The 23,777-nt window shown below is 35.7% G+C and overlaps 1 protein-coding gene across 1 annotated transcript; it reads left to right on the forward strand.

Annotated features, from left to right (window-relative positions):
- The first annotated feature begins 1,206 nt into the window (after positions 1-1,206).
- POGLUT2 (protein O-glucosyltransferase 2) lies at positions 1,207-21,966 on the forward strand. Its single transcript, XM_044667184.1, has 10 exons — positions 1,207-1,382; positions 2,819-3,024; positions 6,117-6,322; positions 7,178-7,255; positions 10,040-10,212; positions 10,419-10,656; positions 12,810-13,019; positions 14,121-14,210; positions 19,745-19,852; positions 21,770-21,966. The coding sequence occupies exons 1-10, from the start codon at positions 1,207-1,209 to the stop codon at positions 21,785-21,787; spliced, it is 1,503 nt and encodes a 500-aa protein (XP_044523119.1). The 3' UTR covers positions 21,788-21,966.
- Positions 21,967-23,777: the final 1,811 nt, after the last annotated feature.

Raw genomic sequence — 23,777 nt, forward strand, 5'->3', positions numbered from 1 at the left:
AGGGACCACTAACTGTCCTTGTTTATTGTGATGTCTTATAACTTGTGGTCAAGCATATAAAACTAAAACACATCTTAACTATGAGCCCTAGTCTGTATTCAGTGGAGAGGGATCTTGTATTGCGCAAATTTCAAGGCTAACTCTGATCTCTGCCTTTTTCTTTGGTCCCATTTAGGATCTCCAGCATGTCTAATGGAGATCACTGGTCACTACAAAAGCACAACCCAATCTAGAAATACTACAACTTCCAGAATTCAATCGTTTGTTCCCCCCTTCCCCTCCCATTGTCTTACACAAATCCTTTCCTATGGGACCCTGGGAACTGAAGTTTCTTTTTCTATTTCCAGAAGACCCTCCTCCATCCCACCATTCCCCATTCCTCATTCTCACACTTTTTGAAAACAGTAAAGGAGAGTAGTGATATTTATGTCTCAAGAATTCAAGTCTCCAATTAAGAGTTATTCAGTTTCAAAAAGTTCTGCCCTGTGAATACAGAGCTACCCAGTGAATATGAAAATGTCAATTTCTGAGAGTTGAGTTTTGAGGAAGCAAATAGAGTTCTTTGTGACTCCAGACTACAGGTTTTCCTATTCTGAGTACAGATTTTTATGAACAATGTCATTTATCTTTTCACTTAAAACAGGTAAACATGTTGAATAAATAAAGTTCTGTTAAATGCTATCCCTCTCGGATTTCCGCTATTTCGTTTATATGGACTACAGATCCCAGAATCCCCTGGAGCCAAAGGAAATTTAACAATTACATCCATTTGGAAAAGAGATTATTTAGCAAGTCCTTGAGGAATGAGCCAATCACTTTTGCTTTCATATTTAACTGGCCTTTGGAGGCACAATCACCCAAGATGATGCTCTAGCTGCAGGAGTCTGAAAGACAAGTTCATTTTGTCCATTGCAAAAGGAACAGCATGGTGCTTGGCTGAATCTTTTAGACTTAGCATAGTTTAAAGAGAATCCCCATCTCCTGCTGATAACTCTCCTTGAGGAAAGTAGAGGTATTCGAGATAGCGTTTGATAATTATTAGGGAAAACCTACCTCAGATGTGCTTGCTCTTGCAATTGGCAGATGTGTTTGCTGCGCTAACTGGTGAATGAACGTGTCTTCCACCGAAGAAGTGGCACGTTCCCTGCCGGTGCTGGCCACATCGGAAACTTCATTGTTAGTGTGTTTCGCCAGTAAACTTTGTAAATGTTTAGATTTTTGTTGCTTTGCTACCTCTTTCTGGGAACAGCATTTGCTGCGACTGGTGGAGAGCGACGAGTAAACCCAGAGAACTGTTTGATATGGGGACCTGGCCTAAAAGCCAAGGTTGTTCTGCCTGCCCGGTATTTCTATATTCAGGCTGTGGATTCCACAGGTCAGAAGTAAGTAAGACAGTTTCTCTTTAAAACTATTTTTGAGCGCGATAAAAATCTATCTTAATTTCGTACTTTTGGGGGTTCCCCCACCCCCGGGAGGGGGGAAGAGAAAAGGAGGGAGGGAGCGAGGGAAATTCTTCAAATATTTTATTTTCGAGAATGTTTAGATTCTCTTAAAAATTTACCAAATTCCCCTTATAATTGGCAGCTCTTCCCCCTTTTCGCCAAGTCTTTTACTTCCTAACGTGTGCCAGAAATTAATCTAAACACACAGGTTCGTAATCCATCCCACCAACCCTGGCTCTCTAATATCTCATTTTCTGGGTGAGAACCTCTTGTATTTTAATCTCAGACTTTTTCAGCGTTAAGAATGTGAGCTTCTTGAGGTCATGAATTTGACTTTATATGCCCAGAGCTTAACCACAGTGCCCAGAACATGGTGAATGCTTAACCAATGCTTATTGACTGACTGATCCACAAAGAGCTTAAGACATCTGAAATCAATTTCGGTCCAACTTTTACTCCAGACTACCAGCTACATTTCAGCTCCATCTAGTGGTCTCATTTTTCTCTTCTTGGATTGTTCCCTTCCATTTATGTGAAATTGGACATGTTTTGTAACTTAAATGTTCAAAAGAAAACTGCAACATTATTCCTAATATGCAAGTAGAAAGGTATGAAAGCCTGAGTTTGTTAGAACTATAACCACTGCAAGAAGTTCAATTCACTGAAAGTGTCCTATAGTCAATGCTTTTTAAATTATTATTTTTAAACAAATACTTCTGAATTGATGGGTTTCTTTTTCCCGTTGATGGATATTCTTCTAAATGTTCTATAGAAGCAGAATCTTTGGAATGATCAAATATGGAAAAAGGTTGTTTTGGGGTAGGAACAAATAGTTTTCTATTTGGCTCTAAAATTAAATGATTGTTGACTGGTCACCAGGTAATTCAACTGTTCCAATGTTCAGAAAAACCAGGCCCTGATTTGTATGCACAAAGTTCAATAACCATTACTATTAGGATCTTCACTTCTGTTCATTTAAAGTAGTTGGTGGGGAATGGGAGGTGGTTTATACATGGAAGGTTACAGACCACAGGATATAATAATGTACTGACTGCTAAAATGAATTTTGTGCAGAATTAATCTTGTCCACATATGTCTAACACTATTCTTGGATAATTTTCTACTGAAAATATTATTATTGCTACCTCAGAAACTGCCTTTTTTTTCCATTTTTCTGCATCTGTGGTATATCTTTGCCACTTCTATACCAGAAAAGCATGCTAAAAAAAATGGGAAAACAGTGAGTAAAATACAAGGTACAGGAGAATAATAAAGAATAATGATCAAGCAATAAATTTCCTGTGTGTCCAATCTGAACAACTTAATAAAAGATAAAAATTTAATGTCCTTATCATTTGTCATTGTTTCTGCTATAGGTTCACTACCTCACCAGGTGAAAAGGTATTCCAAGTTAAGATCTCAGCCCCAGATGAACAGTTTACTCGAGTTGGAGTACAGATTTTAGACCGGAAGGATGGCTCCTTCATTGTGAGATACAGAATGTATGCAAGCTATAAAAATCTAAAGATAGAAGTTAAAGTCCAAGGGCAGCATGTGGCTAAGTCTCCATATATTTTGAAAGGTAATTTGAGAAATTGTTAATTGCAACACTTTTTGCATGGCATATTTCTTGAAAACCCAGAAGAAAATAATAATTTCCTCATTCTTTAGTAGAAATAATTTGGCATTAGACCATAAACATCACGTTTTGAAGGCTCTTAAGGATTAAATTGAAGCTGAGTATGATGGTACAGGGTTCCTGTAATCTGCTAGTAGGGTGGCTGAAGCTGGTAACTCCCTTGAGCTTGGGATTTCTGAGCTGTAGTATATCAGATGTCTGCATTAAGGCTAGCATTAATTTAGTGGGCCTTAGGCTAGAGGAGGCCACCTATAAAGGTGCAAATACTCCTGTTAGAAACAGAATGGGGGAAAACTCTCATGTTAGTCAATAGTGATCAGGCCTGCAAGTGACTGTGGCAAGACAAACCTGATTGAGATAAAGAGACCAAGTTTCCAAAAAAGAAGAGCAAATTGAAGCCATTCATATGAAGGAGTGATCCAGAAGCTTAACAAAAAGAGCAAACATCTTTCAAACCTGGATCTGAAAAAAATAGATTGCTTAGCTAAAGAGAAATGAGAGTATTTATTAAAAAAGAACACAATTTATGAAGGAAAATTAGACAAATAAACAGTTGTTATTTTCTTGAAAGGTATACCCACGGGCATAGATACTACCAAATAGTCAGTTTATAAGCTCTCTATTATTAGATTGTCTTTGCAGGTTCTGGTGACCTCCCTCTCAAAAATTCCCATCTAGTGAGTGGGTAACCTTCTCTGAACCTAGCAAGCCTGGCCTTGGCAGTTAAGTAAGGAAAACCAAATATTTTTGCTGCTATAACATAGCATGTTTATAGATTAGAAAAGAGTTTGTTAGTATAAGATTTAAATTAATGTCCACTACTCCAAGTATTATATTTTATAAAGTTTATTAATAATCACTTAAAGTAGAAGGAATAAAAAGGAAATAGAAGTATAAAAATGTAATTACCTAATAAAAATAAGACCACGTGAGTAAATTCTGCCTGCCTGCTCAAAAAACCCACTGGTAGCAGCTGCAATTATAGAAAGAGAGTGAGAGAGAGAGAGACAGAGAGAGGCAGGGCTACAGAAAACTTATGTCCTCCCTACATCTGATGCATGTAACATGAGGAGGAAAGTGGGATGCTGGGAATTGGAGTTTCTGGGGAACATTAATTTAAAAATATCTATTCCTTTTTTTTTTTATTCATGGAGAAGCTTAAATGTGGTCACCACTTTTTTCTTCTCCTACCCAATACTTTATCCCACAAATATTAAGTGATGTTCACTGTGGAGAACACAAATTGGATAAAAAGCGCTGCCTCCCAGGAGTTAACCATCAAATTAAAACCTATTTAACGCAGATCATTCAGTATAGATTGAATAACATTTGAAAGGCAAAAGGTCATTTTAAACTTATCAGGAGACTGTCATGGCTACCTACAATGAGAATAATCACAGAACTTTGTGCTCCCAGAACTGACATAATTGGTGGTTCTTGAGACAGACATAATCTTTATTTCAATGAGTAAAATAAAAAAAGAATGATGTATTTTCTAGGGGAAAATTCAAGGCCAGGATGAAAAATGATCAAATAAGTAGCTATTCAACAGCTTCAGGCTCTAAGTTTATAGCCAAAGTGTTAGAAAGAGTATTGTCTTAATGGCTCAAAATTCCTGATTTAATTAATGTGGATACTCATGCTGATGCAAACAGTAATCCTTCCACACCTTAGTAGGCAGTCTTCTTGGGTTTTGTGGCAAAAAAAAAAAATAATCACCTTGAGGCCAGCTAGGGAAAACTACATGTCCCCTTGTCCTAAATTTATCTATGCTATTACTTGGACAATAGATATGGAATCTGTCCTTGAGCTCATGTTCAAAACCTTTCTAGCTTGGTAGAACCTGTCAGAGTTTGTGATGTTTGGGACCTAGACTTACTTCCATGCCTTAATGACCCATCAAAATAGGATTTTAGTTAAAGGGGGGATTCATTTATTAAGTAAATATTAAAATTTGATGACTGTAATTTACAAAGGAGAGCCCAAAGCTTGGATGATCATGTGAAAAAGAAGTAATGGCAAGGGTTTTCTTGTTTGTTTTTTAATGGAAAAAAGGAAGAGAGAAAATAGGTGTTTGTTAATTAAAAAAATAAAATCAAAGAGAAAAAAGAAAAAGAAAAATGTAGATAATCCAAAATTTTCATCAATGGCATTGTTCATATTTAGTAGTAATTCTTTAGCTTTAAATAACATTTTCTAATTTACAAAGTACTTTCACATGTCATATGCTAAGACTAATTTCCAGACTAATAATTCTCTCTTCTACATTTTCCATTATACCCATGCTTTCCACTATACCATGTTTTCTCAATTCATATTTCCTCATTCCCAAAATGCCAATTATAAATTTACACCTCTAATCTTTCCAATCACTCCATGGATCATTCAGTTCAAGAGCTCATGCAAAGCATAGGAATAACCTTACATATTCTTATGTTTTAAAAAATAACTGCCCATTAAAATTAAATTTACCATCAATAACAGAAGAACTCAACCTGGAATAGAAGCAGCCTCTTGTTTAGACTCTATATAGTAATATTAAAGCATCCCAACTTTATCACTTAGTACTAAGTTGCCTATAAGTATAATCTTTCTTACTCTTAATATACACTTGTCCATGGGTGATACAGGTGGGGATTATCGTGATGGTTACCTTAGTGGAGATCAGTATATGAACGTAAAAGGACAATACAATTGTAACAATAATGTTTTTTACTACATAACAGAATTTGGTATATAGTGGGTCTTTCTTGACTTCCAGATAAGTTTGGTCACTATTGTTCTAGAAGAATGGAAAGTAAAAATATTCCAGCATAATAAAACAATATTTTAATAATATTTATATTATTATTATTAATAATAAATATAATTAATAATATTATTGTTAATAATAAAATTTTAATAATAATTCCCCTGTAATTAGTCCAAAAGTTTTGGCTTTATATGTAATGGTTATAATACATTATGGATATGAGAATATTAAATGATGTTATTGTTGCTACACTTTGACATATGACTTGTATATATGAAATTAGGGCCTGTCTACCATGAGAACTGCAACTGTCCTACTGAAGATAGTGCTACCTGGCTACAGGAGATGAACTGCCCCCAAAGTATCCCCCAGATCCAGAGAGACCTTGCACCCTTCCCTACAGTGGATCCAGATAAGATTTCAGTAGAAATTCCGCAAAGGTTTGGACAAAGACAGAGCTTGTGTCACTACACCTTGAAAGACAACAAGGTACTGTTAAAAGGAAAATTCTATGTCTGGTCCTTTCCTCTAATTTCAAAGACAAAACTCAGGAAGATAAAGTTAAAAAGGAGTTTATTAACACCAAAGCAGAAAAAACATTGGTGGGGCAGCCTTTGGACCTACCCATATTTAAGGGGTGACTTGCTTGTTTAGAAAAGGTATTTTCTTTTATAGAAAAGGTATCCTTCCATATAAGGGAAAAGATATTTTTATTGGGTCACACAATGGTGAAGAGGTAGGATTAGTACCTCCCCAATTCTCCCATTACTTAGGGAGTTTGATCCATGAGTCTATTGAGGAAATTGGGTAAGTGAGTATATGTTGGCATCTGCATGTAGTCATGATAAGGAGATATATAGTGAGAAACCTCTCCTGAAGAACCACCCTCCCCAAGTAAAATAAGGTTAATACATGGAGTCACCACAGGATGACTGCATTTGTGATTGATTTTACACAATACAATAATGCATGGAATAATTTTTTAAATTTGTTTTCAAGATTTTCTCATCATTTATATATCACTAGACATAGTTTTATCAAAAATTGCTATAACAACCATATGACTTGCTTGGTTTTTTTAAAACCTTTACCTTCTGTCTTAGAATTTATACTAAATTCTATATTGGTTCTAAGGCAGAAGGGTGGTGAGGGGAAGGCAGTTGGGATTAAATCACTTACCCAGTGTCGTACAGCTGGGAAGTGTCTGTGTCCAGATTTGAACCAGGTACTCCTAACTCCAGGCCTACCTCTCTGTCTATTAAGCCATATACCTGCCCTGACTTGCTTGTTCTTAATGAAGGCAATACTTTTTACTGGTATAACTGGTTTCAAATTTTCTTTTAGATTTATATCAAGACTCATGGTGAACATGTAGGTTTTAGGATTTTCATGGATGCCATCCTACTTTCTTTGACCAGAAAAGTGAGTATATTTTATCTCTTAATTAGAATACCTATCTTGGGTTCAAGCATTTTTCTATGCAGTATTTAGAGACTGTTAAACATCAGTGAGTTCTTCTATATTATAGCACTATATTATAACCCTTACAATCCATAGCAGAGGACAGCCTCATAGATTAAACAGCCTTGGAATGAGATGTTTTGGATACTTAAAAGCTACATGAATTGGAACTGGGTAGTGAAGATTCTAGTGCAGTATGTTGACATCCATATTTAAATGACTGATACCTTTATTAAATTTAAATTTAATTTAAATGACAATCAGACACCAACTCTTTTTTTAAATTAAGTTTATTTATTTATTTAATTAGTTTAGGGTATTTGTCCATGGTTACATGATTCATCTTCTTTCCCTTTCCCTCCTCCTACCCCCCTCCCATAGCCAACATGCAATTCCACTGAGTTTTATGTGTATCATTGATCAAGACCTATTTCCATATTATTAATATTTGCAATAGAGTGATCATTTAGCATCTACATCCTCAATCATATCCCTATTGAACCATGTGATCGACAGACACCAACTCTTGATACCACAAACTGCATACTGGTCAACTCCAACTCAGTTTTTCTGTATGTTCAAAATAAACCACCATCTTTTTCCCCAAAAGCACTTCCCCTTCCTAACTGCCTTATTACCATTAAAAACTCCAGCTGGTTGGTCATCCAAGTTCACAATTGAGGAGTCATTCTCAATTCTGCCTTCACTCTCTTTGCCTATATCCAACCAGTTGCCAAGACTTGTCAATTTTACCTCCACAATCTCTCTGACATCATTCTTCTCTGTCGAGCCATATGACAACTCTCCTAGTTCAGGACCTCGTCACCTTTTACCTGGACAATTACAATGGCCTCTGAACTGGTCTCCCTTTATCCCACTTTCTTTCTGATCCTATTCCATCCTTCACACAGCTAACAAATTGATACTCCTAAAGCTAAGTTCTCACCATTTCACTTTCCCACTCAAGAAATGCCAGTGGGAACCAGTTACCTCTAGGATAGAAAAAAATCACCAGATGCATTTTAAATGCTTCAGTTTAGCTGCTGCCTGCCTTTCCAAGTTTATTCTGCATTTCTTTCCTTACAGTACTTTATGTTCCACTTTATTTTCCAGCCAGGGTGGTCTCTATGCTGGTCCTCATACACATTTCCATCTCCTAAGTCTTTGCCATTGAATAGGATGTCCTCAGTGCCTGACATAAACTCTTTCTTCACCTGAACTGCTCTCTCAAATGAATAACTGGCTTCCTTCAGCTAAAATGCTACTTTTCAGAAAAAAACCTATTTGAACCCCCAATCAGTGCCACAAAATTACTTTGTATCTCCGTTGTCAACATTATATTATTAATCTGTTGAATGATGCCATACTCTCTCTCCTTTTAAGTTTCTTGAGTGCAAGAGTCATTTTATTTTTCTCTTTAATCCTAGCACAATGCCTCTTTACCTAATAGTAATTTAATAAATGCTTGCTCAATTAATTAATGGATCAGTAGAATAATCAACAAATGTTTAGTTTTTAATATTTTCATTTTTCTCCAATTACTTGTAAAAAACAATTTTCAACATTCATTTTTAAAAATTTGGAACCAAATTCACTCATGCCTTTTCTTCCTTCTTTACCCTCTCCCCTTCCTGAGCAATCTGATATAGATTCTACATGTGTAATAATATATAAAATATTTTGCTATATTAGTCATTTTCAAGACATTTATTGAACCAAAGGCACCAATTGTTTGATTTTCTTGTGGTATAATGTATGATATAAATGAAATCCAATCAATTAAACAAGAAACAGATTACCTAGCACTTGACAAATATTCTACACATATGGAACAATATAGGAAAAATTCCCATTTCTCTTTTATAGAAAAAACATTGAAGTTGTTTGCACAATAAGAGAGTCAGCAAAAAAAAAGTGCTACATAAAAGTAAACTTTTTTATTAAGAAAAATCAAAATAGCAAGGACTTATAGTTTTATTGCCAGTGCAAATGGTAATCCCTCTAAAATTTTGTAGCTAAGCCTCAGAGACTTTTCTGAGGTTCGCAATAGGTTATTGCCTTGCCAGAGATCACAGAGCTATTAAATATCAGAGTTTAGATTTAAACCACAGTCCTAACTCAAAGTTTAGCTTTCTATTCTCTCTCTCTATTAAGAAGGAGAGAATATGTTGATATGATGCATTGGGTTTAACTTATTTTTAAGTTGGTAGAAGATTGTCAACTTGTTATATTTTTCATGATTTAAAGATAAATTGCTCAATCAAAAACTAAAGTTTTAACTTGTTTTCAAAGGGATACATATGACCCTACTACTTCTTTCCCCACCACCTTCTCTCTTTCCCTCCTCCCTTTCCCTTCTTTCCCTTTCTCCTTCTCCTGTTTTCTCTGTCTCCCTCCTTCTCTCTCTACAATTGATTTTTTAATTTCTTATTTTGTTGTTATTACATTATTCCCATTTTGATTTTGTAGGAGAAATGGATCTATTTTTAGAGAAGCATTAATCAACCAGCATTAGAATGGAAACTCAGTGAAATGATGGTTTAATAATAATAAGGATGATTCATCCAGCACATCCTTATTATTATTAAACCAACTTGGGCTCACACATCACGGCCCAGGGACTGATCATTTCACTGGATTTTCATTTCTGATTTGACTGATAAATGTTACCCTAAGAAATAACTACATGACATAAATAACTACTCTAATGGCAGTCAATCACCAGAATTATTTTTATTTTCTTAGGTGAAAATGCCAGATGTTGAGTTTTTTGTTAATTTAGGAGATTGGCCTTTGGAGAAAAGGAAATCCAATGCAAACCTCCATCCCATATTTTCCTGGTGTGGATCTACTGATTCCAAAGATATTGTGATGCCAACCTATGACTTGACTGACTCTGTTTTAGAAACTATGGGCCGGTAAGAAGTCACTTATAGTTTTCTCAGAGCAGGAAATTTTATTTTTTTTTTTTTGCTGACTTTTATCCAAATAAAACTATTATCTCTTGAGTCATCAATTATATGATTACTTAGGATTATGTAATCATATAACTTTCTAATGTATAGAACCTGGGAGTCCATGACAGTTCTAGAAGGGAAAATCTTTTGATCTTTCTGTCTTTTAGAGTGAGTTTGGATATGATGTCTGTCCAGGCTAACACAGGACCCCCATGGGAGAACAAAAATACTACAGCCCTCTGGAGAGGAAGAGACAGCAGGAAAGAAAGACTTGAACTTGTAAAACTCAGTAGAAAACACCCAGAACTCATAGATGCTGCTTTTACCAACTTTTTCTTCTTTAAACATGATGAAAGTTTATATGGTCCCATTGTGAAGCACATTTCATTTTTTGATTTCTTTAAGGTAAGAAGACTCCAGTACATTTTTAAGACTTTTTTTCAGGGTTTTCATGTTTGTCACCAAACTTATAACTCTCAAGAGTTTGACCTCATTTACATGCTATATTCTATTTTATTAAAACATTTTGCTCATAAAATATTTAATCTAATCCTCTTTTCCCCACAGCCACACATATTATTAATATCTGGCTCCAGATAAGAATTACTTGGCTCCCAGGTGGGTATTCCCAAGCCATCTGGTGGAAAATAGATGCTAATTAGTTTCTGGTTAAATACTATATCACCTCTGCTTTCCTAAGATCAAAGGGAGCTTCTTGTATCTAATATGTGAATAGCTCTAACCCACCAAACTCTTTTCCAGTCTGTTGAATGTTTTATTTCACTGAATAATTTTTACTTTGCTGAGAAATCTTTGAAAATTCTGTGGTGGTGGTAAATGTAGGAAGGCAGATAAGCTAAGGGAAAATGGTAGCCCTATGATTCATTCAGTACACGTATGCTCTATTGAGTTTTCTACCCCAACACATCTTACAGCCTATGAGATTTCTTTTTTTTAATGAATTTTTTTACATGTGCGGGTGTATGGAAGTATCAATTGTAAACAAATACAACATTTTACTATTCAAAGAATAAGGAGCTTCTATGGGAAACTGAATTGTACAGTTTGTTTTTTAAAAAAATATTTATGGGCTTTAATATATTTGAAATTTAACAAGGTGATTATGAAATTGTTTTATCTATTTTCCCTTTTGTACTTTTTGTGTTTTCTTCTGTGCATTTTAAAAAATGCTTTATGATATTTCTCTTTTTGGTTATCTGTCAGTACCTACCAGTCAATCATCCCCCCTACCATTCCCCAGTAGAAACTCTTCCTTTTAAATATGTATAATCCAGCAAAACAAATCAACACATTAGACATGTCTAAGAATTCATATCTCAGTCCATTTTCCCTCTGTCAAGAGATGGAAAGTACATTTGATCATCAGTCTTTTGAAATCACTATTGCTCATTGCTTTGATTAGAGACTAGATGGCTTTTAAAGTTGTTTTCCTTTATATTGTTTTCATCATTGAGTAAAATGTTTTGCTCACTTCATTTCACGTCAATTAATTTTATAATTTAAAAACATTTTTAGCTCTACCTCTTCTTTATTAGTCATTATGTGTTTTGTTGTGTACTTCCTATCACTGATAGCTTCATTTATCAAGCACTTTAGAGGTAAGGTACTAGGGTAGGTGTTGACAGAGTTTTGTATCAGTTCTTACAACTCTTCTCCTACTTCCCTGAATTTTGTTTGTTGTTTCCTATGACTGCAACATAATTCTATCATGTTTATATATCACAATTTGTACAGCCATTTTCCAGTTGATGGGCATCTGTTTTCCAAATTTTTATTATTTAAAAAATGGGTTGTTATAAGCCTCCTTGCATATATGAATCCTTTCTCTCTGTGGTTTGACCTCTGGAATATATCCCTAAAATATTATCCCTGGATCAGAGGCTATTCAATTTAGTGACTATTTGAGTATGGTTCTAAATTTTTATTTTCAAAATAATCAAACCAAATCACAGCTTCACCACAATGCATTAGTATATCTACATTCTGTATGATGACAGACTTCTCAAAAGCCTCTGCTATTTTCACATGAGCTTTTTCTTTTTTTTTTTAATCCAAAGCATTCTCTACATATTAGAGGTTTCCAGTTATAATTCTTCAAATGTTCCAGTTTTCGAGCCCTTTTGTCCCAAGCCTTGTTATTCCCAGAAGACATTTGCATAGCCATCTGGTGTTTAAAAGAGACAGTTAACATGGTACAGAACGTGATCTCATTAGGCCTACAAAGTGAAGTAAATAAATGACTACAGCCATCACACTTTCACAAATAAACACGATATTCCTTATGGTGTCACCTTCTGAGTAAAATCTTCAATGAAAAAAAAATAGATGCTTTCAAAGTTAGTTTTATTGCTGATTTTGTGGTCTCCAGGGCATCATCTGAATGAACATTTAGTTCCCAGGCAGTATGCGTGTAACAATAAAACATTACCATGATAACATTAGCTAAATGGTGAAAGCAGGGAAGTGCCCAAACAGTGTCTCAAGAGGTGATAAGGAAACCTAATTGCAATTCCTGTCTGGTGCATCTTGTTTTACAGCATAAGTATCAGATTAATATCGATGGTACAGTTGCAGCATACCGGCTGCCTTATTTACTCGTTGGTAACAGTGTTGTACTAAAGCAAGACTCTATTTATTATGAACATTTTTATAATGAGCTGCAACCCTGGAAACATTACATCCCAGTGAAAAGCAACCTGAGTGATCTTTTGGAAAAACTTCAGTGGGCTAAAGACCATGATGAAGAGGTAAGGCAAAATGTTTACTGACTCAATTCAATTAAACACTTACTCTTTGTTACTGTAATGTGATAAGTGAGTGGGGCTGGGGTTTGAAATGTAGTTCAAATGTCAGTCGACCAACATTTAAGAGTCAGCTAGGGAACAGGCACTGTGCTAAGTGCTGGGGATACATATATGCAAAATAAAGACAATCCCTGCCCTCAAGGAGCTTATAACCTAAGGGAGAAGACCACACACCAAGGAAAGCTAAAAAAGGATGAATGGGGGAGGTGGAGAGTAGGAAATATACTGGCAGAGGGATTCATGGAGAAATCCAAAGGAAATGTCTACTAAACTGGTTATTTAAATGCTCTGACAAGCCCTTAGGATTCATTTGTATAGAACTCCTGAATTCCTGAATGAAATAAAAAAATTAACTATTTTCCCCATAGATGCTACTTTCATTCCCTTCCTCTTCCAAACTCAAAGTTTGCACAGGAGAAGATGCTCAGTCCAATTCCTTTCATATACTTGTGGCTGAAAATTCTCTATTCTTTAACGATTTTGTCATAAACCACCAGCAGCTATGCCACCCAATATAGTAAGTGGATCACTGCCAGTGGCAATAAGAAAATGAAGGGGTCATTAGGCACCCTGGTAGGGAGCCTACCTCCTCTATCCCTAAGTGGGTGATTGTAGTCTTTGTTGAAATGAGGAGTTTCAGAAAAGCAGCCTCATTGGCTACTGAAAGGCATAGAAATGAAATTGAGTTCTCATTCATTTCACAAGATCATTGTTGCTGCATTTATTTTATATATCCCTGGGGAGGGAAAATGGGAGATGGATTTCTTCCAATTCTTCTTCACTACTTTCTTTTCTCTCTAATTTGAATTCCCCAGCCACCCTGTTTTAATATGACTTTCCTTGGCCTGTAAAGGGAGCACAACATTAAATGTCTTCCTTACCAGATAAGAAACCCATTCATGGCATCTTCTATTACTGGCTTCACCTCATGGCTATGCTACCGTATCATATACACAAATTGGAACATTTCATTCACATTAAAATAGAAGCCTCTTTGTAAAATGATGTAATATTGATTGAATAGTGACATTTTTTCTTCTGTAGGCAAAAGCAATAGCCAAGGCAGGGCAGGAATTCGCAAGGGACAACCTCATGGGTGATAACATATTTTGTTATTACTTCAAGCTTTTCCAGGTCAGTATTTTCTTTTCTTTTTTTTAAACCCTTACCTTCCATCTTAGATTCAATATTGTATATTGGTCCCAAAGCAGAGAACAATAAGGGCTAGGCAATGGGGGTTAAGTGACTTGCCCAGGATCGTACAGCTAGGAAGTGTCTGATACCAGATTTGGACCCAGGACCTCTCATCTCTTGTCCTGGCTCTCAATCTCCTGAGCCATCTAGCTAACCCCCAGGTCAGTTTTTTCAAAAGTGATATAAATATAAGTTGTGGTTTTGCCCCCATAGTATAAGTATTATTCTGCCCAATAATTTGTAAGCATACACAAACATACACATAAAATTGTGTAACTACATCTTTTCACAATTGTGAATGATAGAAAATCAAAGACACATCATAACTGATTAAAGACCAAGGTGCAAGTAGATCACTGCCAGTGACAATAAGAAAATGAAGGGGTCATTAGGCATTAGACCAAATGATGGAAAAGGTCACTATCCCTTGATAATATATAGCAATCCTTAGGGGTAGATGGTAGCCTATTAGTCAGTAAATGGACCAGGAAGTGACACAAATGTGACACATCTGCATCAAGTAACAAAATGCCTACATGATGTGATGTCATGCAGTAACACACCCAAATCATGCAGACATGTGTCACACAGCTACATTCTTGCATCACATGACATATGCAAAGCATGTGTTGTTATATGCTATTTCAAACAGCACAACAAATTCATGTAAAAATAAGCTTGTGGCACAGTGACATGCCGGTAACATTCAGTGACACACCTGGGCCATGTAATGATGTGCCTGTCATGCCAGGGCACACCAGCACCAGCCAACTATGTGCCTCCATAACAACATGCACATAACATGCTATGACATGCCCTTGTTTTATAGAAACATGCCTGTATCACACAGTGACACATGGGTATTTCACACATGATGCTGATTGGTCACAACAACACATATGCCTTACATGATATCTCTTTTTCACAAAACAATGCCCGTCAAGCAGTGTCACATGTGTCACCATAAAACACACATGCATTATGTCATGACAACAGCAGCATACAATGGCATGTCTGTGTCATACAAGGATACAATGGCCACACCACCACATGCAATGCTGTACATGTGTCATTCAACATCAGATTTAAGGTTTTAAAAGTTAATTATCGGGGGCAGCTGAGTAGCTCAGTGGAGTGAGAGCCAGGCCTAGAGACTGGAGGTCCTAGGTTCAAACCCGGCCTCAGCCACTTCCCAGCTGTGTGACCCTGGGCAAGTCACTTGACCCCCATTGCCCACCCTTACCAATCTTCCACCTATGAGACAATACACCGAAGTACAAGGGTTAAAAAAAAAAAAGTTAATTATCAAGATGCAACAGCAACAACAGCAATCTTCACTTAATAGGAGGAGAGAAGAAAATTGGAAGGGGTAGAAGGGAGATACTAAAATAGTAAAGAGAAGAGACTATAAACTCTATGAAGGGAGGGACTGGGTTGACTCTAAAATGTATCTCATATAGCCTACGGCATGATAGTAAACATTTTAGAAGGGTGGGTGATGTGAGAAATGTCCACAGGGAAGCGTGGAGAGAGGGGAGGGGAGCAGCCTAGCCCCAAGTCCCTCTGACTTTCTGGTAATGAACTTTGGCAAACTTTGTGTTGGGAAAACAGCATGTGTGCCTACAGAGAGAGCTCTGAGTACTCCCTCTGGCATGCATGCCATAGATTCACCACCATGGACCTAGGAGGGAGCACAATCCTCTGTCCAAGGTAGGAACTTAAAACATATTCATTGACTAGACTCAATAGCATAGGACCCTAGGGGTCATCTGTTTCAGTCTCTACCTAAAGCACAATTCTGACTTGAACTGTGTACCAGGAACTCTTCTAAACACTTTATAATTATTTTATCACTTAATACCCCCCAACACCTATGGGACCAAGGTGCTATTATTATATTTTTAATATAAATATGATATACATTTTATTTAATATTTATTTATATATTTATGCATACCTGTGCATGAATACATAGTTATATATTTATATAAATATTATATACATTTTATAAATGAAGAAACTGAGGCAGGTGGAGGTTAAATGACTTGCCACAGCTAGTATCTGAGGCAGTATTTGAACTCAGGTCTTCCTGACTCTAAGCCTAGCACTCTATCCATTGCTCCACCTGATTATCTAAGCAGAGGTTCTTAATTGGGGTTCTCTGAATAGATTTCAGGAGGTCCACAAACTTGGATAAGAAATAGTTACATCTTTATATCCGTTAATCTCTACTTAAAAATTGTCATTTCCTTTAATTATTTAAAAACATTATACTGAAGTGTTCTTTGGCTCTACCATATTACCAAAGAGGTCCATGACATACACAAAAGGTTAAGAAGCCCTGATCTGAGGAAAGCAAACCCTACATCAAGGGGCAACATATTCTATTATTTTAAGACAGTTCTAATAAATAGAAAGTTCTTAGATAAAAAACCAAGTCTTGGTTCTACTGTTTCTATTCTGACTGCCATCAGCAGAATCTAGGCCTTCATTACCTATGAACTATCTGGGTTGCACTGCAGTTTTCAAATGGCCTCCAATTTCTGCCTCTTTCAATTCATTCTTTATATTGTAGCCAAAACACCTTCCTTCTTATGCTGATATGATCACCTCATTTCTCTACTCAAAAACCTTTCATTATCTTCCACTACTCGTCCCTAATAAATATTCAAACTTCTTGCCTAGCATTCAAGGTCCTTTACAACCTACTGTGGCCCTCTCTTTCCTGGCATCAAAAGATCATAGGTCTGGAACTCAAAGGAACTTTAAAGGTTATTTAGTCCTAATTTCATAAATTTATAGTTTACAAATTTAGAACCAGGGAGATGAAGAAATTTGCCAAAGGCCCATATGTAGTAAGAATCATAAGAGACAGCATCTGAACCCAGTTTCCCTAACTCTAGCCTTCTTCTATCATACAATTTTCTAGCCTTCTCTCACATTATCCTCTTCTATGAGTGCTATACTTCAGCCACTCTGGACAATTCACAAAATGAATGTATATATTGAATACTCTCCCACTTCCATACCTTTTCTCACAGCATGCCTCATTGCCCTTTATTTTCTCTTTATTTCTTTCCAAATCTTACTCATCCCAGCTCATATGATACCTTCTCTGATTCCCAGTGAAAAATCTCTATCCTTCCTCTGGCCTGGGATAACCTTTTGCATTCATACCCTTCATCTAATATATTGAAAAACAGTACCCTGCCTACAAGAATTCTGCATTAATGCCTCATCAGAGCACAGAAGTGTCTTTAGGTTCTCAAAGCTCTGGCAGGTTCTACATAAGTTGAAAGAGCTTCAGGCTTCATCTTGGAACTAGATAGTGTTTGTTGAGGATCCACATAGTTGAAGTCATTGCCCATAACAGCCATGGTAATCTCAGAAACAAAGACAGATGCAAAATGGTCCTCACACCTGCGTGATCCTCTTCTGTTCCTAAAATAATTGTAGCAAAAGGTTGAAAGAAGAGTTGGAGAGTGCTAAAAATCCAGTTTTTAAATTGTTCGGAAATATTAACAGTCAGCATTTTAAAGTTGAGATATTTGGTGAGTAATGAGCAAAGGGACATACCACTGAATAAAATGAATCATCAGTATTGACATCTTTGCTATAAATAAAGCCAAGAAATATAAGCAAGTTGTAGCTAAATTATTTGCAGCTAAATGGGTTGTAGATTCTCCATAGAGACATAGAGAAATTGGCAGAATTGATGTTATCAAATATCCAAAGGCAACATGAAACATTGTCGAGATCTCTTTATCATCTCTGATAATCTGATAAGGACGGTTTAGTTGATAAGGAAATAAGGACAGGACAAGGGAGTTGTCTTTTACCTCATGCTTCCAGCTCTGGCTCCAGGAGCATGGAGTTTATTATATATATATATATATATTTCAAGACTCATTTCACACAAAAGAACCCCCCTGAAACTTTGCAGATGCGCAGAAGTTACAAATTATGTCACATCAAAACACAAAACATTGGCTTCAGAATAGACCAAGGCCAAGGCTGAATTTTGACTAGGTTCTTATCAGAAAGCCAAGTTGGGGAGTATCCCTCTCAGGGTTGAATTGTCCCTGCTAAGATTTTGGCCTTGGCTACACCAGGTGGCAGCATTCCTTGCTATGTTAACAGTGTTAACCCTTTAAATTCAGCTTTGATAGGAACTTAAAGCTTTTCAAGAAGGCCACAATACTTTTCAACAAGAAATCACAGGGATCATAAAAGGGGTCAAAAGAGGAGTCTCAGATTTTTATCTATTCTCTTATTGGCTTCCCACAAAACATGACTTTCTTAGTTGCTTGCTCTTCTAGAATTGTGTTGCTTATGATCAAAAGGCCACCATGAAGTTAATTGCAATATATAAACAAATATCTATTGTGGAAGATAAGGAAGTAGAGAGATTATTTAAATAACTTAAAACTCTTCATTCCTGATCCATGTTTTCCAATATATTTTTCATTGTCCTCATCTATTTTTACCTCTGCATTCCAGTCACTGAGTATCATTGTGTAGGAAATGAGACCGAAAAAGAGGACTCCTAGGTGAGGAAATTCTCTCTACCACGGCAGATTGGCACCTGTCCCTGTTTCCTCCTTTATTATTTGTTATAATGGATGTCTTGCTTGGGAAGGAAGTATATCGGGGGATATATATTCGAAAATGAGGGCAGCTAGGTCCCTCAGTAGATAGAGAGCCAATATATACTTCCTAGCTTTGTCATTTTGGACAAGTCAGGTAAGCTCTGTTTCACAGCCCTTATAGCTATTCTGGCATGGAACCAGTACTCAATATTGAATCTAAGAGAGCAGGTAAGGGGAAGGAAGGAAAGGAGGGAAGGGTAGGGAAAGGAAAAGATAGGGTCTGAGTTAGGGACTAGACCTGAGATTTCACTAGAATGTTATAGTTTAAGATAGCTGCCTAGAGAATTGAGAAATTAAGTGCCTCACCCTAAGTCTCACAATATATATCTATCTATAGTACAAGACAAATCAGTTCAAGAGTCTTTGATGCAGAACACTATGCTGGCAGCTGAGAGAAATACAAAGTTTTATTTACACACACACACACACATATATATATATATATATAAAACATGCCACACTTGCCCTCCTGGAGCTTATTGCCCAATTTGGGGATATGACACATAGAGATAAAGACACATATGTACTAAGTGATAGATGAGTAGTACAAACCAGGTGTTAGGTATATAATGGAGGAATCAGAACAAGTACTGTGTGCATGTTTAGAACTGTTGATATCCCTCCCCACCCCATACTGGCTAAGAAGATTGAGGGATCTCCCTATAACAGAACTCTGTGGCATGGACGTTGTTAGGATATATTCAACCCAAAATCTGCAAACATTGATTGTATAAAAATAAAGTTCTAGGCATCCTCAGTTCTTTAGAAGGTGTGGAAAATCTTAGAATATCTTAGAATGGAAGTGTTGTTTTCTTCTTGAACCAGGAATATGCTAGTTTACAAGTGACTGAACCCAAAGTTCGAGATGGCATGGAGAAAGTGGAATCTCAGTCTGAAGATGACCTCTTTCCCTGTAACTGTCATAGAAAAAAGGTATGTCTGGCTATTGTAATGTTTCTCCAAACTGTGCTTCTTCTGACTTTACTCTTATTAGTGTTACTTGTAGTACCATTCATCTAGTCTTCTATATTTGAAACCTTGGTCACAACCTTACTCTTTCCTCTCACCCATCTCCAAATCCAATTATTTGCCAATTCCCTTTAAGTATACCTCCACAATACTTTCTCACATCTGTCCCCTCCTCTTTATTCTAATTTCCTCCTGAGTCAAGGACTTCATGGATGGTTCTTAGGGATACTCCACTTAAATCTAATTTGGCATCAATAAAAAGATTGCTATGTTGTACTGTGCCTAATTGAAGTTAGATAAAATGAGTCGGTAGTGGAACCATTTAGCATACCTTTTCAATAATCCAGAAGATGGTCAATGATGAGGGTGATCATAGGTTGTGGGTATTTGTCAGATAAAGGATTCACTGACAAAGGAAAGGTCCTTATTGAAAATAAACAAATATATTTTCACATATACAATGGATTTATGAATGTAGATCTTGTGAAGAGACAAAATAGACTTTTTATTTAAAGGTCTTTGAGATCAAGGGAATTATTTAATTTTCCAGGATCTTATATAAACCATGATAGGTTTTATCAAGGTATGCATATCTTAGAGTTTTTAAAGATATTTTTAAATGAGCATTTCTGTATATCTGAAGTTGCTTTTTAATGGAAATTATTTTAATGTGATTGATTTTAATAAATTCTTGGAGAAGAAATGCAATTAATTAATAGAACATAAAAAGATGTTTATGTAAACATGCTTTGAAAGTGAGTAGGCTTTTATTAATATCTATTTTTATAATATTTTAATAATTGTATTTTATTTTCTAAGAAGAGATTAATTTCCTTTGTAAGTGCTGATAATATTGACTGGGGGGGTTATATTCCTGAATTTTCCAAATGTTATTTTTTAAAATTTAAATTAGAGCTAAAATTTCTTCTTAAGAATAAATCTTCTCTTTTTTGATGTAGACAATATCAGTCGCTCCTTTAATAGTGTAATAATAATTTTTAATTAAGTGTAATAATTTAATAATAATAATAAGTGTAATAATGTGAGTATAATAATAATTTTTAAAAGTTATGGTATATACATTCATGTTGGCTAGTCAGTCATCCCTCTGCACTAGCATAATGAAGGGAGGACTCAGTTTTGGGGGGATAATTTTATAACGTAATATTATTGACCTACATTATTGATCATTACCTACACCTGTCATAATTATATAATCTCTTCTACCTCCTATCCCTCTCCTTCTCTAGTTTACTTTAGTGACTAACTAGGCAAAGAGCAATGAGATAATCAGTAGGAAAGAAAAGAGCTCACTGCCAATGAATGGAAGGAAGGAAAAAGAAGAAAGACTTTAGATATTCTATATAATTAGGCCATAATTATACCTCATATACATCACTTAGGCAAACTAAGGACTGGGCAGTAGGACTGCAGCGCTTCCACACTTTGTCTTTTTATGATTTAAAGTAAACTGAGAAAACCTTAGAGATTATCAAACCTAAGACCTCCCTTTTGCAGTTGGGGAAAGGGAATCCCGTAGAGTTTCAATTGCCTATAGTCATATAATCTAAGTATTTGAAAAGAGTATAATCAGAGCCAGCACTAAAACCCAGTTTTCCTTTATCCTAATCTGTCTCCTTTCTACTATGTCATATTCTCTTCTCCCTTTAGTGACTTCTCATGACATTCATTTTCACCCAATTTCACCTAGGCAAAATGCTGTAGGGGAGCCCACAACGTTATTTACTTTGGGTCCACAGGCCCATAGTGAGGGCTCTGACTCTCTCCCCTATTTTACATTCCAAGAAATAATAAAGAAATATAGTAATGAGAATGAAAGGATTGTGAGGAAATTAATAATTTTGTTCCTTGTAATTTCAGGCCAAAGATGAACTATGAAGTTAAGAAACGTCTTTTCTTGGAATGTTGGTGCTCAGAAAAGTTCCTTAAGAAAAAAAGATGATTTTTATTACACTACTTAAGTGAACAACAAGAAACACTTTGCAGTGCAATATTTCAAATTATGAAAAGACAATTTTTTTATTATATGCAGTGTTATTATCAGGACTTTTTGTTTAAAACACATTTTTACAGTTTTGTAATAAAAATAAAATAATCATTATTTTAAAGTCTTTTGTTATTAAGTGAATTGTTTATTTTATCTATAAAAGGAAAGAATGCTTTTTTTCCTGGATAAAATTTTCAAAAAGTAGTTTCAGAGGTTTTTTTCTCAAGCAGAATCTCTTATTTCAGAAGATGTGCCCATTTGTTCAAGTCACTAGTGAACCATATAGTGTCAAATATTAAGAGATAATTGAATAATGGAATCTTAGGGTTAGAATAAATCCTTTTCTTAAATCAAATTTAATTTTTTAATTAATAAACAATTCTTTTCCTCTCAAACTCAAACCAGTGAAGGAAAAAAGAAAAGGAAAGAAAAAAGAAAAGGAAAGAGAAAAAAAACTCTTGTAACAAATATATTGTTGTTTAGTTATTTTCAGTTGTGTCCCACTCTTTGTGACCTCTGCTGGAATTTTCTTGGCAGAAATATGGCAAAGATGATTGGAATGGTTTGCCATTTCTTTCTCCAGAGGATTAAGGCAAACAGAGATTAAATGATTCCTTCATTGACCATGTTCTTTCTCTGGAAGTGGATAGCATTCCCCATCAAGTCTTTCCGGATTGTCCCAAATCCATTGCATTGCTGGGAGTAGTCAAGTTTTCACAGATAATCATCGTCCAATATTGTTGTTATTGTGTATAATGTTCTCTCAGTACTGCTTATTTTGCTGTGCATCAGTTCCCACAGATCTTTCCAGCAGATCCCACAGATCTTTTCCTGAAATCTTGCTTATCATTTCTTATAGCACAATAGTATTCCATCACCAACATGTATCACAATTTGTTCAGTCATTCCCCAATTGATGAACACCCCTCAATTTCCAATTCTTTACCACTACAAAAAGAGCTGCTATAAATATTTTTGTACAAGTAGGTCCTTTCCCCTTTTTTATTATCTCTTTGGGATATAGTCCCATTTGTAGCATTACCAGATCAAAGGGGATGCACAGTTTTATAGCCCTTTGGGTATAATTCCAAATTGCCCTCCAGAATGGTCGGATCAGTCAGGTAATATAGTTATATACATGTACTTTCGGTATCAAGTATTACCATTAAATGTGTTTACTATTAAATGAACCAGATGTTTATCATGGCTAAATGTAATTGAAAAGCACTCTATATGTGACTGAGACACATTTGGTGTGTTTTAGGAAGTTATTTTATATACATATATATCAGAAAACACTATTTGTTATTGAGAAATTTTGACATGAGCAAGGAATATTCTGTGCAACAGAGAGATATATGTGTCATTGGGAAAGGAAAAAGCTGAAGGGAAAAGAGCACTGAACTTGGGGTCCAAAGGCCCGTGTTTTAATACTAGTCTTACTCTCTGCGAGCTATGTGATCTTGGACAAGTCATTTAACTTTGCTCAACCTCAGATTCTTCATCTGGAAACATGAAGTAAATTATTTTTCCTTTTTTAATTCATGAAGTTGACAAATAGCTTTTCCTTATATAAAGAACAGAAAAATTGGATTGTATGACATTCTGAAATTATATGACATTGGCTCTCAAAGTGTGCTCCGTGAACCCCTGTGAATCCCTAAGACCCTATTCAGGGGGTCCTCAAGGACAAAAGTATTTATATACTATACCACAATTGTATTTGCCTATTAAAATATTTGTCAAATACATATACACTTAGTAGTATACATATGTATAGTTGAAAAGTATTTTAATTGGTAAATATATATGTATATATTCATTTAGGGGTGTGTGTGTTCATGTGAGGCCAGACTTTCTTCTATACTTCAACCAAAATAT

Source organism: Gracilinanus agilis, chromosome 3 (genome assembly GCF_016433145.1).
Source record: "Gracilinanus agilis isolate LMUSP501 chromosome 3, AgileGrace, whole genome shotgun sequence".
Lineage (NCBI taxonomy): Eukaryota > Metazoa > Chordata > Mammalia > Didelphimorphia > Didelphidae > Gracilinanus > Gracilinanus agilis.

Coding starts and splice junctions, on each gene's coding strand:
- POGLUT2 (XM_044667184.1), top strand. CDS start 1,207: ATGTTTAGATTTTTGTTGCTTTGCTACCTCTTTCTGGGAACAGCATTT. Junction 6,323..7,177: donor ACACCTTGAAAGACAACAAG/GTACTGTTAAAA, acceptor ATTTTCTTTTAG/ATTTATATCAAGACTCATGG. Junction 10,657..12,809: donor CATTTTTTGATTTCTTTAAG/GTAAGAAGACTC, acceptor CTTGTTTTACAG/CATAAGTATCAGATTAATAT.